The 23,700-nt window shown below is 42.1% G+C and overlaps 1 protein-coding gene across 1 annotated transcript in view; it reads right to left on the bottom strand.

The window, feature by feature from the left end:
- Positions 1-7,802: 7,802 nt before the first annotated feature.
- The window catches only part of PLB1 (phospholipase B1), a 76,288-nt gene continuing 60,390 nt past the window's right edge, over positions 7,803-23,700 (bottom strand). The window contains exons 49-59 of the mRNA XM_053972890.1: positions 22,602-22,645; positions 21,277-21,376; positions 19,854-19,905; positions 18,023-18,103; positions 16,948-17,013; positions 16,299-16,393; positions 15,052-15,133; positions 13,636-13,740; positions 12,435-12,530; positions 8,892-8,966; positions 7,803-8,405 (exon numbers count right to left, since the gene is read on the bottom strand). Of these exons, the coding sequence (XP_053828865.1) occupies positions 8,184-8,405; positions 8,892-8,966; positions 12,435-12,530; positions 13,636-13,740; positions 15,052-15,133; positions 16,299-16,393; positions 16,948-17,013; positions 18,023-18,103; positions 19,854-19,905; positions 21,277-21,376; positions 22,602-22,645 (1,018 nt within the window). The 3' untranslated portion in view covers positions 7,803-8,183. The remainder of the gene's footprint in view (positions 8,406-8,891; positions 8,967-12,434; positions 12,531-13,635; positions 13,741-15,051; positions 15,134-16,298; positions 16,394-16,947; positions 17,014-18,022; positions 18,104-19,853; positions 19,906-21,276; positions 21,377-22,601; positions 22,646-23,700) is intronic.

The following is a 23,700-nucleotide window of genomic DNA, read 5'->3' as shown; positions in this document are numbered from 1 at the left end:
TTCAAAACTCAAAAAAGCTACACAAGTAAGCTACAGGTTTCTGCTAAATATGGTCTGGTGGGAAGACACCCAGGAGCAGTTCTCCAGCTCCATGGCTGGGAGAGAGGATAAGCACAGCCAGTGCTTTTTATGTCACAAATTTCACAATATTTGGTGCAGTTTCTTACAGCTCTTGCTTCCTATTGAAGCAGATTTCCCTGCCCTGGGATAGGGCAGCACAGGGAGTGCCATAAACTCCCTCTTTCTATAACTTTTTTTTTTTTTTATTTCTGAGCTGCTACTGGAGTCAGTAGGAAAGGCTTACCCAATCGCTGTGGTCACACACATGCTGCAACTGCTCTAACAATTACACTGCAGGGTTTCTTGCTGAAGATGGCTATTGATAATTTGGTTTTAGAGCTACACACCGGTACTGTTGGGCAGCAGGGATGATGACTGTGCATGACAGTGATTTTGGTCTGTGGTCACTCTCATAGCTAGCAAAATTACTTGGTAGAGACAGATCATGTTGATAAATACAGGAGTAAGATTGGCAGTGAAACTGCCTCTTAAACATTTTAAATAACAGCTTTGCATTTACTGGAACTATTCAAAAGAAACAACTTTTCTTTCTCCTCAGACCTGCTGATGATTTAGTGTTAGCTCCCATTCAAAAGTCAGGATGGTAATATTAAAAAATCAAAAGGTTCCAAATCAGTAATATTTTTCAGCTGAAAAGTAAGTCAAAAGGCAGACATCCTGCATTGCTGAATATTCTGAAACTAAATAGCCTTTGAAATAACATTCTGAAATGAAAACTCTCACTTTGGGTCCACTTTTCCCCATAATTTTCTTCTATCAAGTAAAAAATGAAAGACAGACCAACAGCACAAGAAAAAAAAATCTCCATTTCATCAACCTAATTTCTTCTCAATAGGATCCACTTTTTTCTGATCTGGGGGACACGCCATAGCCGTGTAAACAGATCCGAGATCGGATCCCTAAAAATCCTGACTCTTCCTACTCTACTCAATGTGCAAGAATCCCTTCAGAGCTTGGTGCAACCTGCAGCCTTGCACCTTGCAGGCTGGGGGTGGAACCTGGAGCTAATTACTGGGTGTGGGAATGCAAGTGGGAGCACGATGGGAGGGCAGTGAATTTCCCCGTCGTCTCCGTTCCCCACCCCGCGATACTCAGGGCCCCGGTTTCCACCGCAGCGCTGCCCAGTGTCTGTGTGTGTAAATGGAGCATCGGGGCGGACCCGATCCTCCGTGGAGTTCGCTGCTCCCCACCCCTCTCTCCCCGCTGGAACAAACTGCCAATATTTTGCCATATTTGCATTCATTCTAAGGCGAAAAATAGGCGTTAAGCTGGCACAGCCACCAGTCTCCCTGTGTTAGTGATCGAGTGATAAGTTGTACAGTGGTTACACAACTGGGCTGTGTCTGTGGAGCCAGGACTGCTGGGTTTAATCTCCTGCTCAGTCACTGACTCATCACGTAGCCTGGAGAACATCATTTCACCTCTCTGCACATAAATTTCATCATCTTTAGTTGGGGGGGGTAATAAGGCTATCTCACAGGAATGTTAGGACACACAAATTACCTTCATAAACATTTGTAAAATTCTCTAGATGATGCTTCGACAAAGGCAGTAAGTTTTTTGTTGTTGAATAAGTAACAGCAAGGGGAATGTCCTAATTGTCAGGCTGGCTTATTTACTTACCTTGTACCAGAGATTTCTGACAGCTGTGACAAAAGGATGTCTCAGGTAGGGGAAAAGGCGAAGAGATTGTGTGACTACTGCAGTAGGAGCAGCAGCAGGGAAAGGTCAGCTCAAGCCATAAAAACAAGTACGTGATAGATAAATGTTATGTCAAAGGCTAAGTGGCATTGGTGGCATTTTCAGCTCAGATGCACAAGCAGCTTATGTAGATGATACAGTGATGCAATAGGTATGTCTAATCCTGTTATCAGTGTTCCACACAGTGCCATGTCATTTCTTCAGAGTACATGCTGAACTCTGGTTTTGGACTTCAGAAGCATTTAGATACCTGAAGTTCTGCTTTTGCACCTTCCCGCAGGTGTCATTTTTCTTGCCTACAGTGAGGACCTCAGTGTCTGTCCTCCACCTGAGGCTGTCTGGGAAGCATAGCCTGGGTATGTCAGCTCCTCTGATCCCCAGAGGGTCTGGGATGAATCCTCAGGGACACGAAATGATTCATGCAGTCAGTCAGTTTGGCTGTGGGATGTTTAGTAGATGCTGCAACCCAGGCCCCAGAGGCTGCATTGCAGACAGGCAAGGTTTCTGAGGGTTCCTAAGTCTATGCTGAAGTAATATAAGATGGTTGCTGAGAGAGCTAAGGAGAGAGACAACCTAGAAACTTTCAAAAGATGCACCCTTGATTTTTGTTGTCTAATCTATCCCAGCTGTGTCCTCCCCACTTACTCCTAACTCCTGTGTTTTTCTTTGATCTGAAAACTGATTCAGAGGATACCTGTGGGCAGCCTGGCAAGTGCAGGTAAATCCCTCGTGGGTGGAGGAGAGCTGCTGACCCAGGCAATTCCTGCGTCTTTAACCAGTGCAAGAACACAGAATGTATCTTCTGTGAATGTCTCCACCCACTGGGAAGCCCTTACACAAAGCTCAGCTTCCCTGCTGTTATTGAATTGAACCACAGCTGAGCAACCCTGGCTGCTGTTTCACTTTGGGGATTCTCTCCTATCACTACCTAAGCCCACTGGGGCCCTCAGGTGGTGCTTTCCATCACCTAAGCAACACAAGGGGTAGCTAAAGGGGTTTCCTCTATGGCTAGTTTTTAACACCAAAAGGATTTTTTATAAAATCTTTGATGGTTAAGATAGAAATACTTTGAAGGTACCATGCTCCTTTTCTTCACAGCCATAATAATTTCACAGCAATGAGAAAGCACTCCTAGATGTCGGGAAGCAGCTGGCTTCTCCAGCTGAAATAATTCACTCCAGGGTCAGCCCATGGATCAGTGGCAGGAATTCCTGGCTGCCTTTCACAGAACCATGTCCCTGCAGCACCCCTAGTCCAAAGGGACTATTAAATCCTTCTTGTAGGGAAGCAGAAGGCCTGGAAACAACAAGCACCCTACCACAGAAACACATTCATGGATCCCAGGCTTCATCCAACAGAGAACATTAGCACATTTTCATACCCAACTTCTACAAATCCTGCTGAAGGCCTGCAATTAGAGAAAACCCATACAGTTCAGCAAATGATGTTTTCTCAGTGGACTTAATGCAGTTATGGCTTCATGATGAGTGACAATTTCACAGATCACAGAAATTGAAAGACAATAAGAAACTCCTTATAGCCAGTGAGTAGCTCCAATCACCCTTTAAATAAGCTCACTTATGTTTAATAGGATTTATTTTCTAGAACTGCTCAAGTCCTATTTTTTTTTTTTGTCTTTTCCCTTGGGGTACTGTTCTCTCCAATGGTCTAATCCGGAACAATTTTTTGTTTGTGCTAGAATGGTCATCAAAAGCATCTAAAGTTAACTTTTTTCAAAACAAGTATGAGAAATCTACCATTCTCAGAAAGACAGTGAAACATCTGATATCCACCAAAGTTAACTGGTGGCAAGGACACTTAAATGGAAGATACTCAGCATGTGCTAAGTTAAAATGTGCCAGTCTGGTGGAACAAAATGGGTACACACAGACACAGGGCAGCACTGCAGTGCAAAATGAGTACTTGGAACAGAATTAGTTTTAACACAATAATTCACAAGAGCATCCCTCCCTGTTGTGCTCAAAGATCTATGATACCCAGAAAATTTCTTTTATTTAAGTAATATATTGACTATTTTATGGATAGATTTTTTTTGTCCTGCTTGTCCCAAAATCCCAGATACCTTCCTTCTAAAAACAAAAGGGGGCGCGTGGGGGAAGCAAGAATTGCAAATCTATGATCCTCCAATAGCAAATCTATGATCCTCCAAGCCTCCAAAATTCTTTAAATAGTCCAGGAAGTGTAAATCACAAAAATGAAGAGCTGTAAAAATACAGAGCTTTTCCTTTCTTTAGGTGGGGTTGTTTCACCTCAACGTTTCAGCAAAATATCCCTCCAAGTAACAAAACTCTTGCCCAGATGTCCCAGGCTATCACATACTGCCTAGCTGTTAAAATGACATCATCTGTCATTAGCACATCTCACCACCTAGAAGGTGGTGGGAGGAAACATTTAACAATCTCCAAAGCTGCGCAAAATTCTCTGCAGATGTTTTTACTGAACTTTCCCTCTCTTCTCTAAGTTCACTGAGCACCTAAACTGGATTTTGGGGCAAACTGACCCTAGACCTTACACAGCAGCATGCAGGCACTGTACCATGATGAGAGGAAGGTCCATCAGCAGTAACAAAGAAGGCCAGAATTTAAACTCCAGAACTGCTGAAGCTGCAGGCAAATGTTTGCCAACGCTTGTCAGGCTTCATCTCTTCCCTGTTTGAAGAACAGATTATTTCTCAGGACCAGGGAACAGAGTAATATTTACTCCAAGTGTCCTTCTCGACAACCTGAGCTGTTGGCCAGTGCCCACAAAGGTCCTTTGAATAGTGACCACTCATGTGGGCTGAGCTGTGGCTCTTCTCCAGACGCAGCATTCATAAAGCCTGTTTTCTCAGGCCATTAGAAAATCACACAGAAGAAGTGCTTTTCACTGGTGGGCAAGACTACCACTGGCTAAAGCAAAATCCTTGGCTAAAATGGCATCCAATTGATCCATTTTTCCATACAGACTTGAAGTTCCTTCTAAAGCCTCTCCTTTCGTGCTTCTGTAGGCAATCTGTCTATTCAGCACCCGCTGAGGCAAAACGCCATAAGGGCATTTGAAACCAAGGGCGTGTCATTACAGAAAAAAAGGACAAATGGACAACTGACAGATAAGATTACTTCCTGATTTAACATGACACTGAATGCAAAGTATCCAGACCTATTTGGTTGTCATTCATTCCAGATTCATGTTACCTTAATAAGCATGGAGGGAACGTTCAGCAGTAACATCTTCATGGAAATAATTTTGCTTGTGGAACAGCTGCAAACTGCACGATTCTTGATTTACTTTTTTTAATGCCAGTGCATTTCACCACATACTTGAGCCTACAGAAGAAAGATGCCAGAAGATACTTCCATAGATTAAATAAAAACCTGCCAGCTCCTGTTCCAGCTCCTACTGTATTCGTGCATTAAAGCTACACCAAAGCTACAGAAAGTAGGGGAAGTGTCCTATTGCATTACCAGAACAGAGCCAATATAATTTAAGATTGATGGTTTCCTGGTTCCCAAAAGCATCAGTAAGGACAGCATCCCTTACAGGGCTAAATGCTGCAGGGAACTGCAGGTCACCATTCAAAAGCAGAATCAACCAGGCTCCTGCACAAGAATTATTTCCACTCTAGAATCATTCAGGATAGTGAATGAGCTAAGAACCATCCTTCCTTTCGCTTCCCAACTGGCTGCCCTTCTTATAATTTAGGTTTTAGAAGCTCAGAACAAAATTTAGCTTCCTAAGTGAGAAAAGGGGATGTTTAGTCATTCTAGCAGGGGGCACAAGCATGAAACCCAAGAAGCACTTGTACCCATCTCTACGTAGGACAAACCTGATGTGAGAGACTGCAGCATTTTGCACCTCTAACTCATGCTCCAGGACTCCCACCCCCCTTCCTACATGCACACATGATTTGGAAAGGTAAATCAGTACTGAACTACTGTTCTTGAGTTTCCTTTGAAATACCTAGTACTGATGAAAGGTTCTGTAGAGAACTATTATCTTTTTACTTCTTCCCAAGCCAAGAGTTGTATGAGCAGTGGCTATCAAAGTTCCCAGAAGGGAAAACAACTCACAAGAACAACATTTAGGGATGAGAGGAGATATCAGCCTTTGGAATTTGCTCAGCTTCCTCACATATGAGGATTATATTTTTCCAGTGTGTCTGAGGCGTAGGTGCTATGGAATACACTGAAATCTTGTCTCTTGGTTGGAGGCTGTGTTTGCTTCCATTTCCCAAGTTAAATAAATACCAGGTAGATACTTAATGGGCCACAGTTAAGACAGGGACAGGAAGAGCCTGTGCTGCACTGGACCAAGATGCAACTGCTCCTGGTTCACATTCTAAATATATCCCTATTTTGTGCTGCATGTGGAGCTCACAGACACACATTTGTGGGTAAGATGCAGGTAAATAAAAGTCCTACTATTAACAGCCCTACCTTTGAGAGCAGATCAAAGAAGAGGTGAGTGCAACTACAGCCCCTGAAACCTGACTATGTAAGTTGTACTCTGCCCACCTCTTTTTATCTTAGCAAGGACACTGACAGAAATGAAATGGAAAAAGGAGAAGTCTAAACACCTTCTGCATGCATAATAATAAATGCAGGAAATGCAGAACACTTTCTTCTGGGAAACATTATCATTTTTACTCATTTGCATTTCTGGAGTGGAAATGTAGTACACATCACAAAAAATTGCACCTATGCAAACCTCACTTTGGCTTCAATAAAACTAAAAGGTAATGTATTTAACATAGGAAATAAGAAAGATATTGGGAAACAAGATCATGCGGATCTTGTGAAGAGCCTTTTGTACTAATAGATCATATGAACTGGCCTGCAGGTTTAAAACGAGGAAAGTCTAATTTCCAAAAAGGATAGTCCCTGAACTCCTTAAATTAGAATTTAAAAAACAAAACAAACTAAAATGTGCAAAACAACTTAGCAAGCTCTTCTATGGATAATAACCATGGAGTCTCCAGCCTGGGAGACCTGAACATAACAGATGTCCTACAAGAAGGGTTAAGCCAAGCTGGCTTGCAGGTACCGCACTTTTGTTTAGACCCCTTATTAGATGCTAGTGAAGAAATCCATCACAAGAAGACTCATTCTGGAACCAGCTCTCATACAGGGGAGGGCAGGAGGATACAGGACTGCCTCTGGGCTATTTAGCCCTGGAGAAGAAGTAACAGATACAGCCCAGCTCCACACCCCATCCCAGATGGAAGGAGCCAGGGGTCCAAGGCAGTGCAGAGTTATTCTATCTGTGCTGCCCAGCACTGCACCAGTGGTACCATGTGGATCCAAGTTGTTCAGAAACCAGTTTAAAGATGTTTCCATGGCACTGTACTTGCCCATGTAGAATCACCTTAGCACCTTCAACACAATGGTCTTGCTGGAATATAACGTGAGAAATTCCAGCTGCTGTTTATCTCACTCACACCTTACTACTGGATAATACAAGGCTGCAATCACAGACTTGTCTCTAACATTTTAAATAGAGGTTTATAAGAGAAAAGGACAGATGCACAATTAAGAAGCCAGGATGCATGAACAGGTGTTCTTGCTTTGTGCAATTGAGTAATATTCATGAAACAGAGAATTGGATCCCAGAATGAAAAGCTTTTAACACTTTGTCCTGGTTTCAGCTGGGATAGAGTTAATATTTTTCATAACAGCTGGTTCAGTGCTGTGTTTAGGATTTCGTATGAGAATAATGTTGATAACAAATCAGTATTTTAGTTGTTGTTAAGTAGTGCTTATTCTAAACCAAGGACTTTCCACTTTCCTGTGCTCTGCCAGCACAAGAAGCTGCGAGTGAACATGGCCAGGATAGCTTACCTAAGCCTGCCAAAGGGATATTCCATGCCATAGAAAATCATGCTTACTATATAGACTGGGGGAAGAAGTTCTGCAATCAGGGGCTGATTGCTGTTCAAGGACAGGGTGGGCATCAGTCAGAAGGCAATGAGCAATTGTAGTGTGCAGCACTAGTTTTTCTTGAGTTTTATTCCTCTCTTCTTTTTTTTTATTCCCCATTTAATTTCAATTATTATTATTACATTTTACTTTACTTCAGTTATTAGAACTGTTCTTATGTCAATCCATGGGTTTTACCTTCTTCCAGTTCTCCTCCTTATCTCACTGAGGGGGACTGAGTGAGCAGGTGTGTGGTACTTAGTTGCCTGCTGGTATGAAACCACAGCATTTCTTTGAACTTCATCCTCCACCTGCCTGGTCCGCAGAAGATAGCTCTAAAATACATTACTGATCAATGTTATTTGGCACAAAAATCCCTGGGCAACTAAGAAGCTTCATTCACATCCAACAGGTTTTTTGTTCTGCTACTCTCTGTGTCACAGAAGAGAGCAGCCTCATCAGAGAAAGATGTTTGTTCCACTTGTGTTACAGAGGGGTTGTTTTAATGTTGTTTTCTGTGTCAGCCTTGTGTTGGCGCTTTTTGGTTCTTCTTCGTGACACAACCCAGCCAAGTAAAGAACCCACGAGGACCCCAGCTACTGCAGTCACAATGACTGCCCAGTAGGGCACTGAAGATTCTGTTTTCTCCAAGCTGAGATCTGAATTTCCAAATCCACTATTTCTTCTCGTGGAAAGAAAAGGTTTCTCCTACAAAGGGAGAGCAAAGGCTTTATTTACCATAGATCACTCAACAGGCAGTATTCCAACAATATGACACTGCCCCTTCTCAGAGAGGAATGGTAGATCTTTAGACAATCAGCTGGTTTTGCCTTCTCTCTATCTTAGCCCAAACACTCTCTTGCTCTATTGTCTGAAAATTCTGAGAACACAAAAAAGAAGCCACCTCAGAATCACGAGTGGTGGCATCACTTCCTAATTTGCTTGCTGCAAACAAGCAAATGGAAATACACAGACTCATTAGAACTAACTTTAATGAAAGGCTTTCCACTGCAGTGAGGATAAAGCTTTTTGTCTTAAATCTTAAGTAGATTTCCCTGTCTGTAACAAAACAGGAATATATTTTAGCTATTTGAAACCTTCACAAAGATACTCTTTTAAAGAGCTCTACCAGTGAGAAGAAAGGAGGAAAAAATAGAGGTAATTAATGGAGAGAGCACCTTGACCTTTACTTACAGGGTTTGGACACCTGAGTTTTGATCTGTCATGGGTAAAATTGTTGTAAGTCTGCTTTTCACCAACTGGCTCCAGCTGAAGAAGAGAAAAGCAATGTTAAACTTCATGATGAATCTTTTTCTTCTCAGACTCTCTTGATTCAGACAGTTACAAATTCTTATCCAGTCTTTTGCTGCTTACAGTAACGAATAAGTGTGGTAGAAGGAGCAGAGGAAAGTTTACAAACATTTTAACACTTGTGAACTGAAGACATTGAGAATCTGATGTACTGGCCGCAGAATAACTCCCTCGGAAGCAAGGAATAGGATAAGTGTTTCTTCCTTTTGCATTGCTCTGAATACAATGCATTTTAAATGTTCAGCTAAAGCAAAGTGGTTCGCTATTACATCTAGTTCTGCCATGTACTCGTCTCAAATGGCAGTATAAACCACAGGAAAAAACCCACATGACAGATGTTAGACATATTACCTAGCACATTACTTAAAGAAAGGTGCCTAAGTGTCATGATGATGGGAGTTACTTCAGAAATGACAGAGTTACAGAGAGAGGATGGGAGAATGCCAACCTTTGCAGTCTTCACTCAGACAAGAAATTCCCTGGGAATTTTAGCTGAGGCTGGGTTCACAATCTCGCAAGAAGCAAGTTAAACAGAGCCTTTTATATTATCAGTTGGCAGCTAAATTGCAATAGCTGACCATAGGCTCACCCTGAGCCCATTTCCAACCCAACAGAAAATATGCCTGGGCTAATGGCCGGCAGTTGTGCTTGGCTAGGAGTGCACATAGCATTGGTTGCCATAGTTAAGCTAACGAGTAGAGGCTTGCTCAGTCATGTTAACTGAAGTGTTTACAACTGTTGTATGGACATGCCTGAAGTAATGACTACAAGATTGGTCCATAGAGAACTGCAAAGTTGTCATCCAGCACTTCTGGGAATACAGCACAGAGGATGGCTGGTGCTTCTGCTATTGTCCATACAGGCATTTACTGTCCTCAAGGGATTACAGTGTCAGCTGCATGCTGAAGAGAAACAATAGAGCAACGAAACCAACTCAACATGGAAAAAACAAATTTTATCCGTAAAATTCTCATATGGAAACACTGAGAAACTTTCTCTTGTTCATTTTTAATAAAAAATTTAAAAAACAGAAAGAAGCTAGCAAAGACTGAAAAATAAAAATATATGAACCACAGAAAATATAACGAGGGAAGGGAAGAAAGCTAACAAGAGAAGAGAAGAAGCAAAAAACAGGATGCCAAGTTTTGCTGATTGTTGTAGGGTCCTGATGGACTCTTCTATGAGTCCTAATCACTTGGCCCACCCACCAGCTAATGCAGTGAAGACTGAATTTGGTAGTTTTTCTGTACCTTAAAGAGAACAGCTCTGTTATTTGTATGATGTGTGGCTCATATCTTGCAGCATTCTGCCTGAGGTGCAACTAGTTATTTGTAGGTAATTGTAATTCTTCCCATGCCAGGGCACTTGGTAAGGATTCTGGCACAGAGCCCAGACAAAAGATGATAAAATGCAAAATTCTGTAACCACTCATGCTTACTTCATGTTTATGCAATCTGTTCTTCAGGAGCATTAGCTTCTGGGCTTTGAAGATGACAGTATCCTCAGGTCCATGAGCACACAGGACAACTGCTGGAAGAAACCACAGCTCCTCTAGAGCATGTGGCAAGCATGAAGGCAGAACACTAACCAAACACTCTGTCCATGTGTCTCTTCACCTTGGCCAAACACCTGACAAGGTGGGTTTGGGACCAGTGGAAACCCCTTAAGACTACAGAGTCCTCTGACCTCAGAGAGCAGAAGCACACTTTGTTTTGCATGAAGCCAAAAGGGCAAAGAACATCACGGCGAGGGAGAAGCTCCGTAAGCCATCCCAATCCCTGCATACCCACACAGTGGCCAGGCACAGTCTGGCCCTTTATGTGCATTGACAAGAATCCGTGTCATTTGGCCATAAGCCTGCAGCCTGCCCAGCTTTTCAGGGAACGGGGAAACAATACAGCCTTACAGTAAGCTTGCACAGCCTTGCCATACAAGGACTGCCAGGGAAAAGCAGGGATGTGTTAGAAGAAGTAGATTTAAATAGTAAACAGTAAGATTTGCAGTTGGCATAGACCGACAGATCTCTATGGGAGGGAATAGTTGTGCTTTGCATCAGTAAGAACCTGATCCCTGCCACCCCAGTAGAAAGCTTTGTGTCAATATCCTTATATGCGTAGGAAATGAGTGACAGTAGGGACAGAAAAAAACTCTGGTGGCACAGGAAAAAAGACTGATGGTGATTCAGGAATGAGTAATGGCCAATAGGAATACCACATGGCAACAGAAACCCAATTTAAGACCACCATATGCCCAGGTACTGTCCTTTTTTTTTTTCTTGAAACCCTCAGCCATGCTCAATTTGAATTTTTCTACATTTGCCTGGGGTTTCTGGCCCACCATTAGCCCTGTTTAAGCTATGAAGCAGAGTGAAGCCTACCAGCCTACTGTCATCTGGAGTCCCAGACAGGAAAACCTGATGGAAAACAGGCAGATTTGCTGTGCATGCACAAATCAATTACTCTGAGCATGTGCTTGCATTGTACATTCTATAATCCTGGACCTACAGCTCATATGCTATGCTGGGCAGCTGCACAGATTCCTGCCCTGCACTTTCCAGTCCTTATTTTCAAGCTCATTCTGGGGTATCCTCTAAGTTTCTTATCTTTCTCAAACTTTTACTTGGATGGAAAAGACATTCCCCTCCACTTATGTTTGCTTCTTGTGCAAACCAGGATATAGAATTTCTGCTAGCACGATGTATTTGGCTACTGGTGTTTACAAGACACGGGAAGGAAATGTTGCTGTGGTATAAAAATGCCATAGTCTTCCACCCAACATGGGGAAATGTTTCTGAAAGTAACTGTGACCTTGGAGTTATCAAGTCTGGCATGTACCTCTGACACCTTCTTCCAACACTATTCAAAAGCTATTCCTTTCCCCAAAAATGACAGATGGAATGTGATTACAAGCACCGTAAGATTGATTTCAGCCCCCCATTAGTTTCAGTGACTCTACTAAAACTGCCTCAGATACAAGAGTGGGTGGTACAACATGTCCACACTATTAATGGCAGCAAAAATTCAGTCACATATATGTTTTCCTAATAAATATAACAGAATTCACTGAAGAAGGGCAAGATCATTGAACAGACATTTTCAGGAAACCTACATAACTGAATGTTTAACTAGGCTTTTTGTTTTAATGCAAGTTATTTTCCAAATCAGAAAGGAATTTTTCGTTTTCTCCAGACTCTTGAGACTTCCTAATTTGAATGAGCAAAGACTTACACTGTTTCATGCAATATGATAAATTTGGATTACATGCCTAAGAAATGCAAAGTGAGAAGAACCTCAGAGTTGAGCAAGCCCCTCTTGTTAGGATATCAGTTTTATGTCTTGGTACTCTTTTGTTTCAGACACTTTTCTCATGATCTTTTGTAGATACTGCTACCACAAACACATAGGAATCTAAGTTGTAACCTCTTACCATATTGTTCCAGAGAGCCATGGCCATCTCAGCATAGCCTCTTACACTGAAATGAAAGCAGTCTGAAGCAAAGAAACTCATATCTGGCTTGCTAGTCTGCAATAAAAGCAAAAATTTATTTCTCAGCAAATTTCAGTCTTTGAGATCTGACATATTATATCTAATAGTGTACTGTACTTGATATACCCACACACTTCACAATTTTGGTATCTTCCTAAAGGCAATATGCTCATGTTTTCACACTGGAAATAAACTTAGGTGCTCCTAACTATGGGCTGATTACTGCACCTTGAGACCTTCTGTGTATTGCAGCCTGCTCAACTTCACACAAAATTTTTCACAACAAAACTAAATGTATCATTAAGCCAAATGTCACAGCTGTTGCACAGACCCTGCCATTGACCCACATTCCATTTTGTACAGAACTGATAGAAAAGTGCTTACTATTGCTTTTTAAACTTCTGTGATTCAGACTTACAAACAACATTTCAAGTGTTGAAATTTCTGCTGAATTTCAGATAGCAATAAAAATGGTGGGCTTATCCAACTGTGGCAAATGTCTCTCTTAGGGGGAATTTGCTTCATCAATACCTGTATGGTGACCACTGGTCAACCTTGTAGGCTGACAGAAAAAAAAAATTGGGGATGCTATGAAAAGAGTATCAGTACTATGCAAAACTGGGTTGTTTTGATGAGGAATCACACTGGATATTTGTATCCTTAACAACACAGTGTACATAATGCTAAGGCTGGGGAAAAGAAGGAGAATCAGTGTTTGGTTTCAAAGGCTGCTTCCTGTTTCTATGCTTGGATGAGTCAGAGATTCAAGTGCTGGTCTCCATTTGAAGAAAACCTGAACACATTCCATAACCTAAATCGGGAAACTGTGGTGAATGCTAACCAACCTCCTCAACAAGGGAAGCAACACACAGTTTAGAGGAAGTCAGAGGGTGCCTAGTTTATGGGTGCAGGCTATGAATGTTTCCTAAAGCCATTTTGATTCACAGGCAGCACTGTGAATCCTCTTGCCTTCCTGTGAGACTTCCTGTCTTCTCCTCTCTCACTCTTACCACAGATTCCATGCTGTGCCACTAAATTGTGCAGAGAGAAGAAAACCTAGTCCTTGTGGCATGGATTTTACTGGCTTAAGAGAAATCAACATACTGGCCCTTGCATAATGGGAATGCAAAACAGGACTCACACTATCCAGGGGCAACAAGGTGTTCCGGAAGAATGGCTGGATGACAACGGCAAAGTCCTCCCGCTGTTCGTACCGACCGCTGCTGATCAGCCGCAAGGCTTCAGCCTGCGTGCCGTGTAATCAGTGAAAACAGAGGAGTTACTTGCAAGGCTCATCTAACATTTGTCAGCTAGCAGAAACATGCAGATTAAACACCTTTCGCTGTAGGAAGCCATGAATCGTTTGTGTAAATCCAGCTAAATGTTATAAAACAGTCAAGAAAATGGCTAGGAAAATAATTGGGTTCATGAGGAGATTTTCATGAGGAAAATGCACAGAAGCTGGATTATTTCAAACAAAAAAAAAAGTAAAAAATATAAAGTTGCTTAATTTAAAAAAAAAAAACCAGGAAAAAATAGTTCAAACCTTACTTATAGAAACCAAAACTGCACAACTGCAATTAGATTAAAATTTGTAGAAAAATATAAAAAAAAGGAACAAGGTCAACATTTTTAGAAGTGACAAATGAGTCCAGAATGCCAACTTGAGCTGAAGTGCACTTGATTTTTCAGAAAGGTGTGCTTGAATTAAAATAATACTTTGAATACATTGAAAAATTACCCGCCACTTCCAAAAGTTATGGTCCCAGACCTTCATACAAATAAAAAACCCCATCTCATTGTAACTTATGGGTATAAATACTAATGTTCCTGGTCATATCTCAAAACATTCTTAATCCCTCTTCCTTAGCTGAAGAAAATGACCCCTCTAGTAGGCTTATGCAAGCATTACCCAGGGTAAATTTCTTAAGCTTTGTCAGATTCACTGGACAACAGCCACTGCCAGAGCCAGAATGGAGAATATTATGTGATCTGATACAGTGATTCCTGTATTCATAAGAACATTGATGGAAAAAGCTTCTGCTCCAATAGCTATTTACAGCCTCTGTTAATTTTGAGTGAATCTTACGCCTGAGGCTATGAAAAGTTACTCTCAGATAGCAAGCTGGCCCATGGTTGGTTTAGTTAATTTCTTCTGCTAAGAGTAACCACAAAACAGCTGATGCAAGGTTATTTGTCACTCTTGCAGTGACATGTTAATTCATGTGAGCTACGCATTGGACTCATAACAGACAAACACAGATCAACAAAGCAGCCATCATTACTAAATCCTTTTTGGCTGTTGAAACAGCAGCTGGAAACAGAACTGGTCTCCATCTGCATCCAGCTCAGAACTCAGAAAGAAGGTGGTAATGTGGAAAGTTTTGCACTGCTACTAACTGGTTAGCTGGGTAGGGTTTTGATTAGGCTGCATCCAAGTAGTTTTCCAGTTATCCCTCCATGTACTGCTAAGGATACGCACGACAGAAAAGGCAGTGAGGGAAGCAATATAAAGAGACACAAGTGAAAATAACCAGTTACAGAATCAATGCATTACCTGAAAATCTCTGTTAACTCTCTTAATTTCTTGTAATTCAGAAGTATTTTCCTCTGGGTTTAAGAAACATGGGCAAACTTTCCTTCAATGAAAGAAATACTAGAATTAAAAGCCAGTCTAGAATAGTTTATTCACAGTTCTTCAGCTCTGTGCATCTGCTTCAAGAAGCTCAGGATAGGTGCTCAAATCTCACATGCAGAAGGGAGAGCCACCTTAGTGGCTAAGGAATAGACAGATATTTCACAAAAGAAAAATCTCTACTGACTTACTTTTCAAAATGAACACCTACCACCAGCAGAAAGAGCTGCAGGATCAGCAACTCGAGTCAAACATGAAAAAAGTGTTTAGTATACCACACATCAGCAGGAAATCACATGTGTTAGAATAACAAGAAAATCTACCCCATGAATGGGCTTACAGCAGAATTTCAGATATCTGAGAGTTTAAAGTTAGAAAATACAAATTTTTCCATGTAGTAGTCTGAGTCCTTGCACCACTCTGTTTTTTTATGTTACCTTCACAACAAGAGGTAATAACTTGCGCTTCACTGAAATTCATCTTCTAAGAATGTGCTTGGAATGAATAGGAAGGCATTGGGCAAAACCATCAATTCATTATTTTCCCTTCCAGTGTGTTCCTGTAGTTAATCACTTGTATTTTAAAAAAATCTGTGCCTAACTTAATTGGAATTCATTTGGCATCACCTTGCAACTACTGGTCTTTGTTATACCTTTCTCTGCAAGACTAAAGAGCCTTTTCAGGTCCATTCTGATGTCTTTAAAGACACTGCTGCTTTCTAAAACAAGTCTCTCAACCTTCTTTGAGTTAAGATTTTGGTCTCCTTCTTTAGGTGCGAGGAGCAGTTCCTGGCTGTGCTCTGCTGCATGCAGTCCAGCCTGCACCAGAGGTAATGCAGCACTGGATACAAAGAGAGGAATCAGCGATGTCAGCCTGTGCTGCTGACCAGCAGATGGCTGGGCAAAAAAGCTTTTGAAGTTCAGCAATCATATGTTGACTGGTGCTGTGTCATGATGCCTTACAGCTGAGAAGTGAGAACTCTGCTATCTACAGGTGCAGGCTTTTTAGCTGAAGTATTGCAAGAAGTAATAGAAAGTTGATGGGTGCATCAGGTAAACAAAGCAATGCAAGTAGCTCGGAAAGCTCAGTGTGGATGTCCTCCTGTAGAAACTGAGACTGAGCCAAAAAAAATATCACTTTATAGGCAAAGAGCTGTTTTGCTCACTTACTTTGCTGTCAAAGAACACTCTGAAGAGCTTGCTGTGATTTGACGCAGCCCAGAGAGCTCTAGCATCTCTACCATGTTGATAAAGACTCTTGGGAGCTGTGAGGATTATAATAACCAGACATACAGACATGTTACAAATAACAGAACATGATACCACTACAAAGAGCAAGAAGTGCCATCTGTAGGACAGGGAGTCAGTGCAAACTGCACTGGCTGCAGCCAATGGCATGTGCAAGGATGATGTATAAAAGGAGGGGGAGGAGACATAGAGTGGATGTCAGCCAAAAAAATTCCAGCAGCTAGTACAAACTAGCTGAAATGCTGCTTCGCTCCCTGGGACATTTCTATTTGCTCTAGGGTAAATGAAACTGTTCATGGTTGGTTTAGCCATGAAAACTGGCTGTAGGGTCATGGTATGTTTGGTCCACAGCATAAATATTGTCAAACACAGTTTTTCTGAAACTGCAGCTCTCTTTCTCAGGGCATTAGCTAGTATAGTCATTGAAATACAGCACTGAGGAACAGTCTGACTCCAACTATTTGAAAGATGACCTTGTATGAAACATAATCACTGACAGTCTATCAGAGGTGAGAAAAACATCAGTGTACTTGCCAGGAACATAGCTTGCTAGGGTATCTTAAAAGCTTACCTCCTTATAAAAAATATCCAGAGTGTCCTGAAGGTGCTTTACAAACTTTTGCACTGAATAAGTTTCCTATTAAAAATAAATTAAAAAAAAAAAAAAATTGAGGCAGTCTTTTTCAGGAACCAACAAGGTGATCTATGAGAAGCTATACCAACTTGATGCTCCTTTTTTCTTTTGTTGGCAGATATATTTCCAGATCAAGAAGTTTACCAGCATATATACAGAGGTTATATAGTGCTTATGCTTTTATTAATATATTCCTCTGATGTCTGTAGAAAATCCTGAGGTATCTTGGCAGACCCTTTCCCTGATAATGCCTATATTGATCACATTTTTGGATTTTGGGTTGTCTTTTGTGGGACCCAGAGTGGACTGATTTGCCTTATGAACAGAACAGTATCTTTATTTTCAAAGTGCCCATCTGGAGAAACTGATATGAAGGCAGTCAGACCCCACAAAGCCTGTAAGCAAAACAACTTTGTGACTGTATAGAGGTGTAGCTGTGGGGACATAGGCTCCAGGAAGCAGCCTGTAAAGGAAAGAGCAAAATAGAGAACAGTGACTGGTCATTTCAACAAGTTGGGGTACAGACCCCCAATCTGTGCCACATAAACAGTTTTAGAGGGGATGACCACTGACAGCTAAAGACATGTTTTTCACTATAAACTAATGTTACTATTTTGGGTGTCATTCTGAAGCAAGAATTGGACATCCTCAGTAATTATTGTGTGAAGATGTTTTTCAGAAGACTTCACTTGTGTCCCCTAACATGCCTGAGACACCACACTGATTACTTTGTCCAGTTAAGCAGGGAGAACTCTTCAGCTTAATCTTTGTGTTTTGTTCAATAGGAGCAGGTTCCTAGTACTCAAATAATACATTTCTCCAGAGCTGCAGTGCCCCCGTATTAAAAGCTGTGCACTTGTTTCTGATACAATACAGATGAAAGGGGCAGGACTTCTAAGTGCTTTTTAAACAAAGAGGAACTTTGGTTCCCTGAGAGACGGAAAAGCTATGTTTCCAGGGCTGGTCACCTGCCAAATGCCTGGATGAGCATGCCTAATTCAGAGATACAAACCTTGTCCAAGCAGTACTGGCATAGGTCGCTGCCTCCAACAAGGATGGTAATCAGCTTCCAGTCTTCCTTGAAGTTAATTTTCTAGTGATACATAAAATAAACAGATTGCAGCATCCATTGCTTAGGCATGCAGAGGTAACATTCACAAATGGGGCTAAATGGGCACAGACAGTAGGGCAGAACAAAGGAGGTATGCTGAGTTAAGCTGGCAAAAGAAGAGCATCTCTCCAGGGGGAAAATCTGAACTGCTTGCTAGCCTGCTGCAATTCACCTTGGCTTCTGTAAGGAAATTCCCTTCAGCAGACAAGCTCTGTCAGGGTAACCAAGCACGGAAATATGTCTGTGGCAGCAAGCATCCCTAAATGAATGTCAGCTTCAGAACAGAGGAGGACAGGAGAGATCTGCCAGCCATGGCTGCACACTGCAGACAGCGTGGAGATAAAGCCGGGTGGGAGAGGAGGCTGGAGTGACTCATGTGGCTGTGGAACTGGAGCTGCTGGGAATTCCTGCCAGCTGGGCAAGAATTACCCCGTGGCCAGGAGGGGCAAGGGGTGCCCCAGGGAATAGACAGCTGGATTAAAATAGAAGAGTCCAGGAGGCTGGTGACTTCACTGAGCTCATATAAGGGCAGCTGCAGCATCCACGTCACCACAAGCTAACAATAGGCGCTGCTGAGAGCTGGATCTCATCAAAACATTTTGTAACATTCGGTACAAAGAAAGGAATCAAAGGCAACTATTTTTAGTGTAGTGCATTTACATAACAAACATCTGCGAAAGGATCTCACAAATAGAGGGAGGGCCTGGGAATCACCCAGGTCTGAATTCTCCTCTTTAACCAGCAATTTGCTCAGAAAGACTTTCACGAAGAGGCAATGTTATGGCAGGGACAGATTCCTCTCCTTTTTTTAAAAAATGCATAAAAAGCTGTGAATAAAACAAAGCACGACAGCCTCTCATCTTCTATTCTATTGAAAAGCTATGCCAGCTCTCTTCACTCTGCCAAACAATTGGCAATGCAGAGTAACTGACAGTGGGGTGAGCATGCAGCATCCATCAAGAGTTCTGGCATGGAGAGCCACATGCTTCGACAAATCCTGATTATTCAGTGCCTTCCTTTCCCATTCAGTCTCAGCCAAGGAGCACCAGGCACTCCCTCTTCCTTAGAGGGAATGCTCTCCCTGAACCAACAGCTCACACCCAGACAGTCATCCACTCAAATGCAGCCAACACTCAGAGCAGAGCAGCCTTGGGTTTCTCAGATTTATTCCCCTCCCTGCTTCTGATGCCCTTTGTTGCCCTCAGTGGAGTTGGCACATCAGACTGGTCCACAATCTCCTACTAATTCTCTACAAGATTATGGTGTGACAGAGATTCATCCATTCCTGAGGTTTCTGGTCACTGATTAATTATTTGCCTGCTCAAAACCAGACTTTGAGTGGGCTTTTTCTCCAGCAAAGACTTCATAGTTCCTCTTCCCAGTATTGTGGATATTGTGACTCATGTTGGTCTGCAGACCTACCTGCTTCAGGAATTTTACACTCAGCCTTTGTGACCTTCACTTTGAAGGTTGCTGCTCAACAAAGCAATCCTGTGATCTCACCAGAGCCTTCAGATTTCTCCTCTTCCTCTCTACCATCCTTACATCTCCTGGCTGCACTGCAGCCTACATTAGGGGTAATTCATCTGGCATATTAATCTTGGAAAGCACAGCAGAGGCAAGGACTTTTCTTTCATCAGTAAAGCACTCTTCATGACTCAAGCATCCCATTAATTACAGTCATCTCCCAGAGACCCCGGCAGCACCAAGGTGTGGCCCAAATCCCACTTACCGAGCTGCTTCTCATCAGCTCCACCAATGTACGTGCTTGGGCTGGCATATCACTAGGAGAGAGAACAGAAGATGTGTGCTCCAAAAGCACATTACCTTCTTGATCCCCACTCCTCATTGCAGGGGATCTCAGGAGCAGCAGAAATCAGAATAAGGAAAGTGATGCCTCAAAAGGTTGAGCAAACGCTGAAGGACCAAGTTGGACAAGTGAATAATCTGATCTGAAAAGGCTTCAGCTGGGATGGCTGCCAAGTGGCAGGCAACTGATATGAGTTCTTCCCATCTCAGACTTGGCCTTGGTGCATTTTGTTTGGGAAAAAACACTAATACCCAGATGCACAGAGACATTGAGTTGCATAACTCGCTGCAAAAATCTAGTGGGGGAGTTTGGTGCTGATACAGAAGCTGGGCACATAACCAGCCTTCCCGATCTGGTCTTAAATTCCTATGGCTTGTCTTATGGCTAGAAGAGAGTGCTTACATTGTGGCACTGCCAGGCTGAAGTCCCAGTCCAGTTCTGGACAGGATGCAACATCCATGGGCCAAAGCACAAACCATGCTGAGACACCAGCTGGAAATGAGCTCCTCATACACTAGAAAAAGACTGTGCTTGAGCTAATAAGCCCTGCCTCCCTCCAGCAACTACACAAATGCAGTTACATTATTTGGATTCCTAGAACCATATTGATCATGCTGAGTCAGCTCTGTTCAGGGAACCTATGAAATATTTAGTAGCTATACAGGCTTTGATAGTTATCCTAAATTTCTCTTGCAGCAGATTTAATGGTTGTTAAAGGTGTCACAAAAAGCTTTGAAAACAAATTTTGTGAGTATTCATGGAGCAGGCACAGTGTAAGCCTTACAAATTTTTACATGTTTTAGTTGTTAACTGATTAGTAGATTTTTTTTTCTTCATGTGGAGAAAGGAGTGATTTTCCAGCTGCTTTTTTTTTTTCTTTTGCACTGAAAATAGGGATAATTTTTAATGCCATTAGGGTACAAGTGGGCTTCCATTTGTTAGTTTCAGGTACATTCTCTAGAAATCAAGGAATGAATTTATTCCTCATTACAGATATTGCCTGACAGTGAATTAGAGACCTGTACACTGAAGACTGGGCAGAAAAAGGTACTGGTTGAATTAGAAGCATAACTAAGGCATTACTGGCTCAAAAATTATGGGCAGAAATCAAATAAAGAAAGGAAGCTTGTGTCTAATTTAGAAAAAGATAACAAATCCCCCAAATACCAAATTGAATTAAGAAACCAAAACCCTGAAACTCACAATTAAAAACATCAGATCACAGAAACATGCTGAGTACCAGCAGGTCATCAGCATTACCTCAACCCTGACATCCATCACAAAGGTAACCTGCCAGTCTATCACTTCTCACTCCTTTGCCTTTCTCCTTTGGGATTGTCCTTACCGTGCTGCGGCATTTCTCTCCGCAACGTTGAATCCAGCTGTTTCCTTAGAAGTGCCAGTGGAGAAACCAAAGAGGTTCGGATTGAATTTTTTCAAGATGTCTTAAAAAGAAAAAGCACAATGTTTAACCATTCACAGTACAGCCAGCAGTGTTGCCTCCCTGCAGAAGCAGGAGCCAATCGAGTGGTGAGAATACAGACCTGTGTTTTCTCCTCATTCACTATGACTTACAGGAGCTAGAGACACACCTGCTTTGAAGACTCTAGTTACTTGTCCAAATTTCATCACTGCAAGTATTTCTCTCCATGGGCTTGAGGAACCAGGGCTTGGTGGCCCAGGAGATGCATAGATGGATCTTGGGCAAATCACCAGTCTTGCATTTGTCAGAGTATTCGTGGTTACTTTCCTTCATGTACCAGAAGCAGATGTCCTGAATATGGCCCTCTACCTCTCACTCCTCCAGCTAGATAATAATACTTGTGGCAGAGAACCGAATTTTTTTCATTTTTCTAGATTTCACTAAAATTTTCAGTGAGGAAGCATGACATCTGACAATTGTCCTTACTGTGTCTGTAGTAGTGCTGTCTGAAACCTCTTTATAGAATCTCATTTATAATGCATAAATGAATTGCGCCTTCTATTTTTCTTCAAACACAGAGATATGCCTGGTACAAGGCTAAGCACATCAGATTTTTTACTAACAATGTCAGGTATTGTCAAAATGCTCCACAGCATGGATCACATACAAATAGAGCAGGCATTGTAAACCAAGTGCCTTCCAATTTATTGTCAGATTGACCACTTAATGGTCTCTATGGCAACTACAGGCCCAATTACACAGAACACTAGGGCAAAAATTTATAGTACTTTTAGATTTTTTTTTTCCCCACTGCTATGTAGCAACTTGAAATCATCTGAAAGAACCATAGCTTTGTCAACAGTCCTGGCTAGATGGATTGGTAATTGTTTCATAACTCTTCATTTGTCCACAGATATTACAGTCAGTCACTAGAAAGCACAAAACAAAATAAGGGAGCAACTGGTCCACCATGAGCTTCTGTCACCTTCAGCACATTTACTCCTAATTCTTTTGGCCAGAAAGATGATACAGTCACATGCAGGTCCTGTGATGTGGAGGGGCTGAATCAACTTTACAGCTAATCAGGTCAGTCTGGATCTCAGCTCTCACTCACATGAACTGCTTATACCCACAACAGATGGACATCCCCACCGTTTTCAAGGAATGACCATTTCCAGATGTTTCCTAGCATCCACTTAAACCACTGTCAGTGTAATACCCAACTTTTGCTTTTCTAGGATACTCACTGGGTAAAGTAGCCTGGATCTCCAGAGTGTCATCACCTCCAATACTACAAAGGGAAAGAATAAAATCTTGCAGCCATCTGTCTTATTGTCACCACGTGTTGTAGCAGCCCAAGAAGGAAAAAACAACCTCCTCCCCCCCAACCTCCCCCAATATTTGCTTCAAAGAGGACTAAGGTGATAAACCACAGGAATTCAGGGAAAGTAGTGAAGGGATAACTCACATTAAATAAAGCAAGGCAGCACTAGGATAGAAGCTATGCCTTTAGGATGGGAATAGACCATATTGAGAGAACTGATTTTTCATATGGACATGCTGGGATACCTATCACAGAAAAGCATATTTCCTCACTAAAGCTGCTCCACGTTACCTGGCTGAAACTACATTTGCATGCAGCTAAGCATAGGAGAGACTGCATTAAATACTCATTAACTACCTATTTGCAATGCTGCAATGCCAATTACATAGAGCCTCTGCCTCACCATTCAAAACTTGTCTTTGTGCAGAGCCAACACACTCTTACACCACGTGTGGCAGCCCCTCCTGAAAGTATCCATGCCTGCAGACATATGCAAAAGGACACAGAAAGAGCAGAGAGGACGATGTATACATGCACACACTTATCAACCATACATCTGCCCATAGGGAGCAGGCAGTTTCCTTCCACTCTAGCATGGATATTGAGCTTCACACCCTCTGACATTTGCCCACTTTGCAATAGCAAAGGTGTTTGGAACATCTTCACTGAGCACATATGCAGTGCTTTCTCCATGTTCATGCCAATCCACACTCACTCAAACCCTCAAGCATTATATACTGCAGTAGATAATAACAGCAACCTTTTGAATAAGCTCCAGAGAGACTAGCAAAAGGCTAAAAGGTACTGTGACACAGGTTGGGTTAACACACACACACACAAAAAAGAAAAAAAAAGACGCAAGAAAAAGCCCACAAAAACAAACACAACCCACCCACCCCAACCCAACCCCCCACAGGAATCACTCCTTTTCTCTTCCAATCCTGACTCCTCCAATCCTTACCAAGCAATACTTGCTGTCAGCATCCTTCCCCTGAATTTACATATAGAAAGACGTAATTACA

The sequence above is a fragment of the Vidua macroura genome, chromosome 3 (assembly GCF_024509145.1).
Source record: "Vidua macroura isolate BioBank_ID:100142 chromosome 3, ASM2450914v1, whole genome shotgun sequence".
Classification (NCBI taxonomy): domain Eukaryota; kingdom Metazoa; phylum Chordata; class Aves; order Passeriformes; family Viduidae; genus Vidua; species Vidua macroura.
This window is presented reverse-complemented; position numbering and strand designations above follow the sequence as displayed.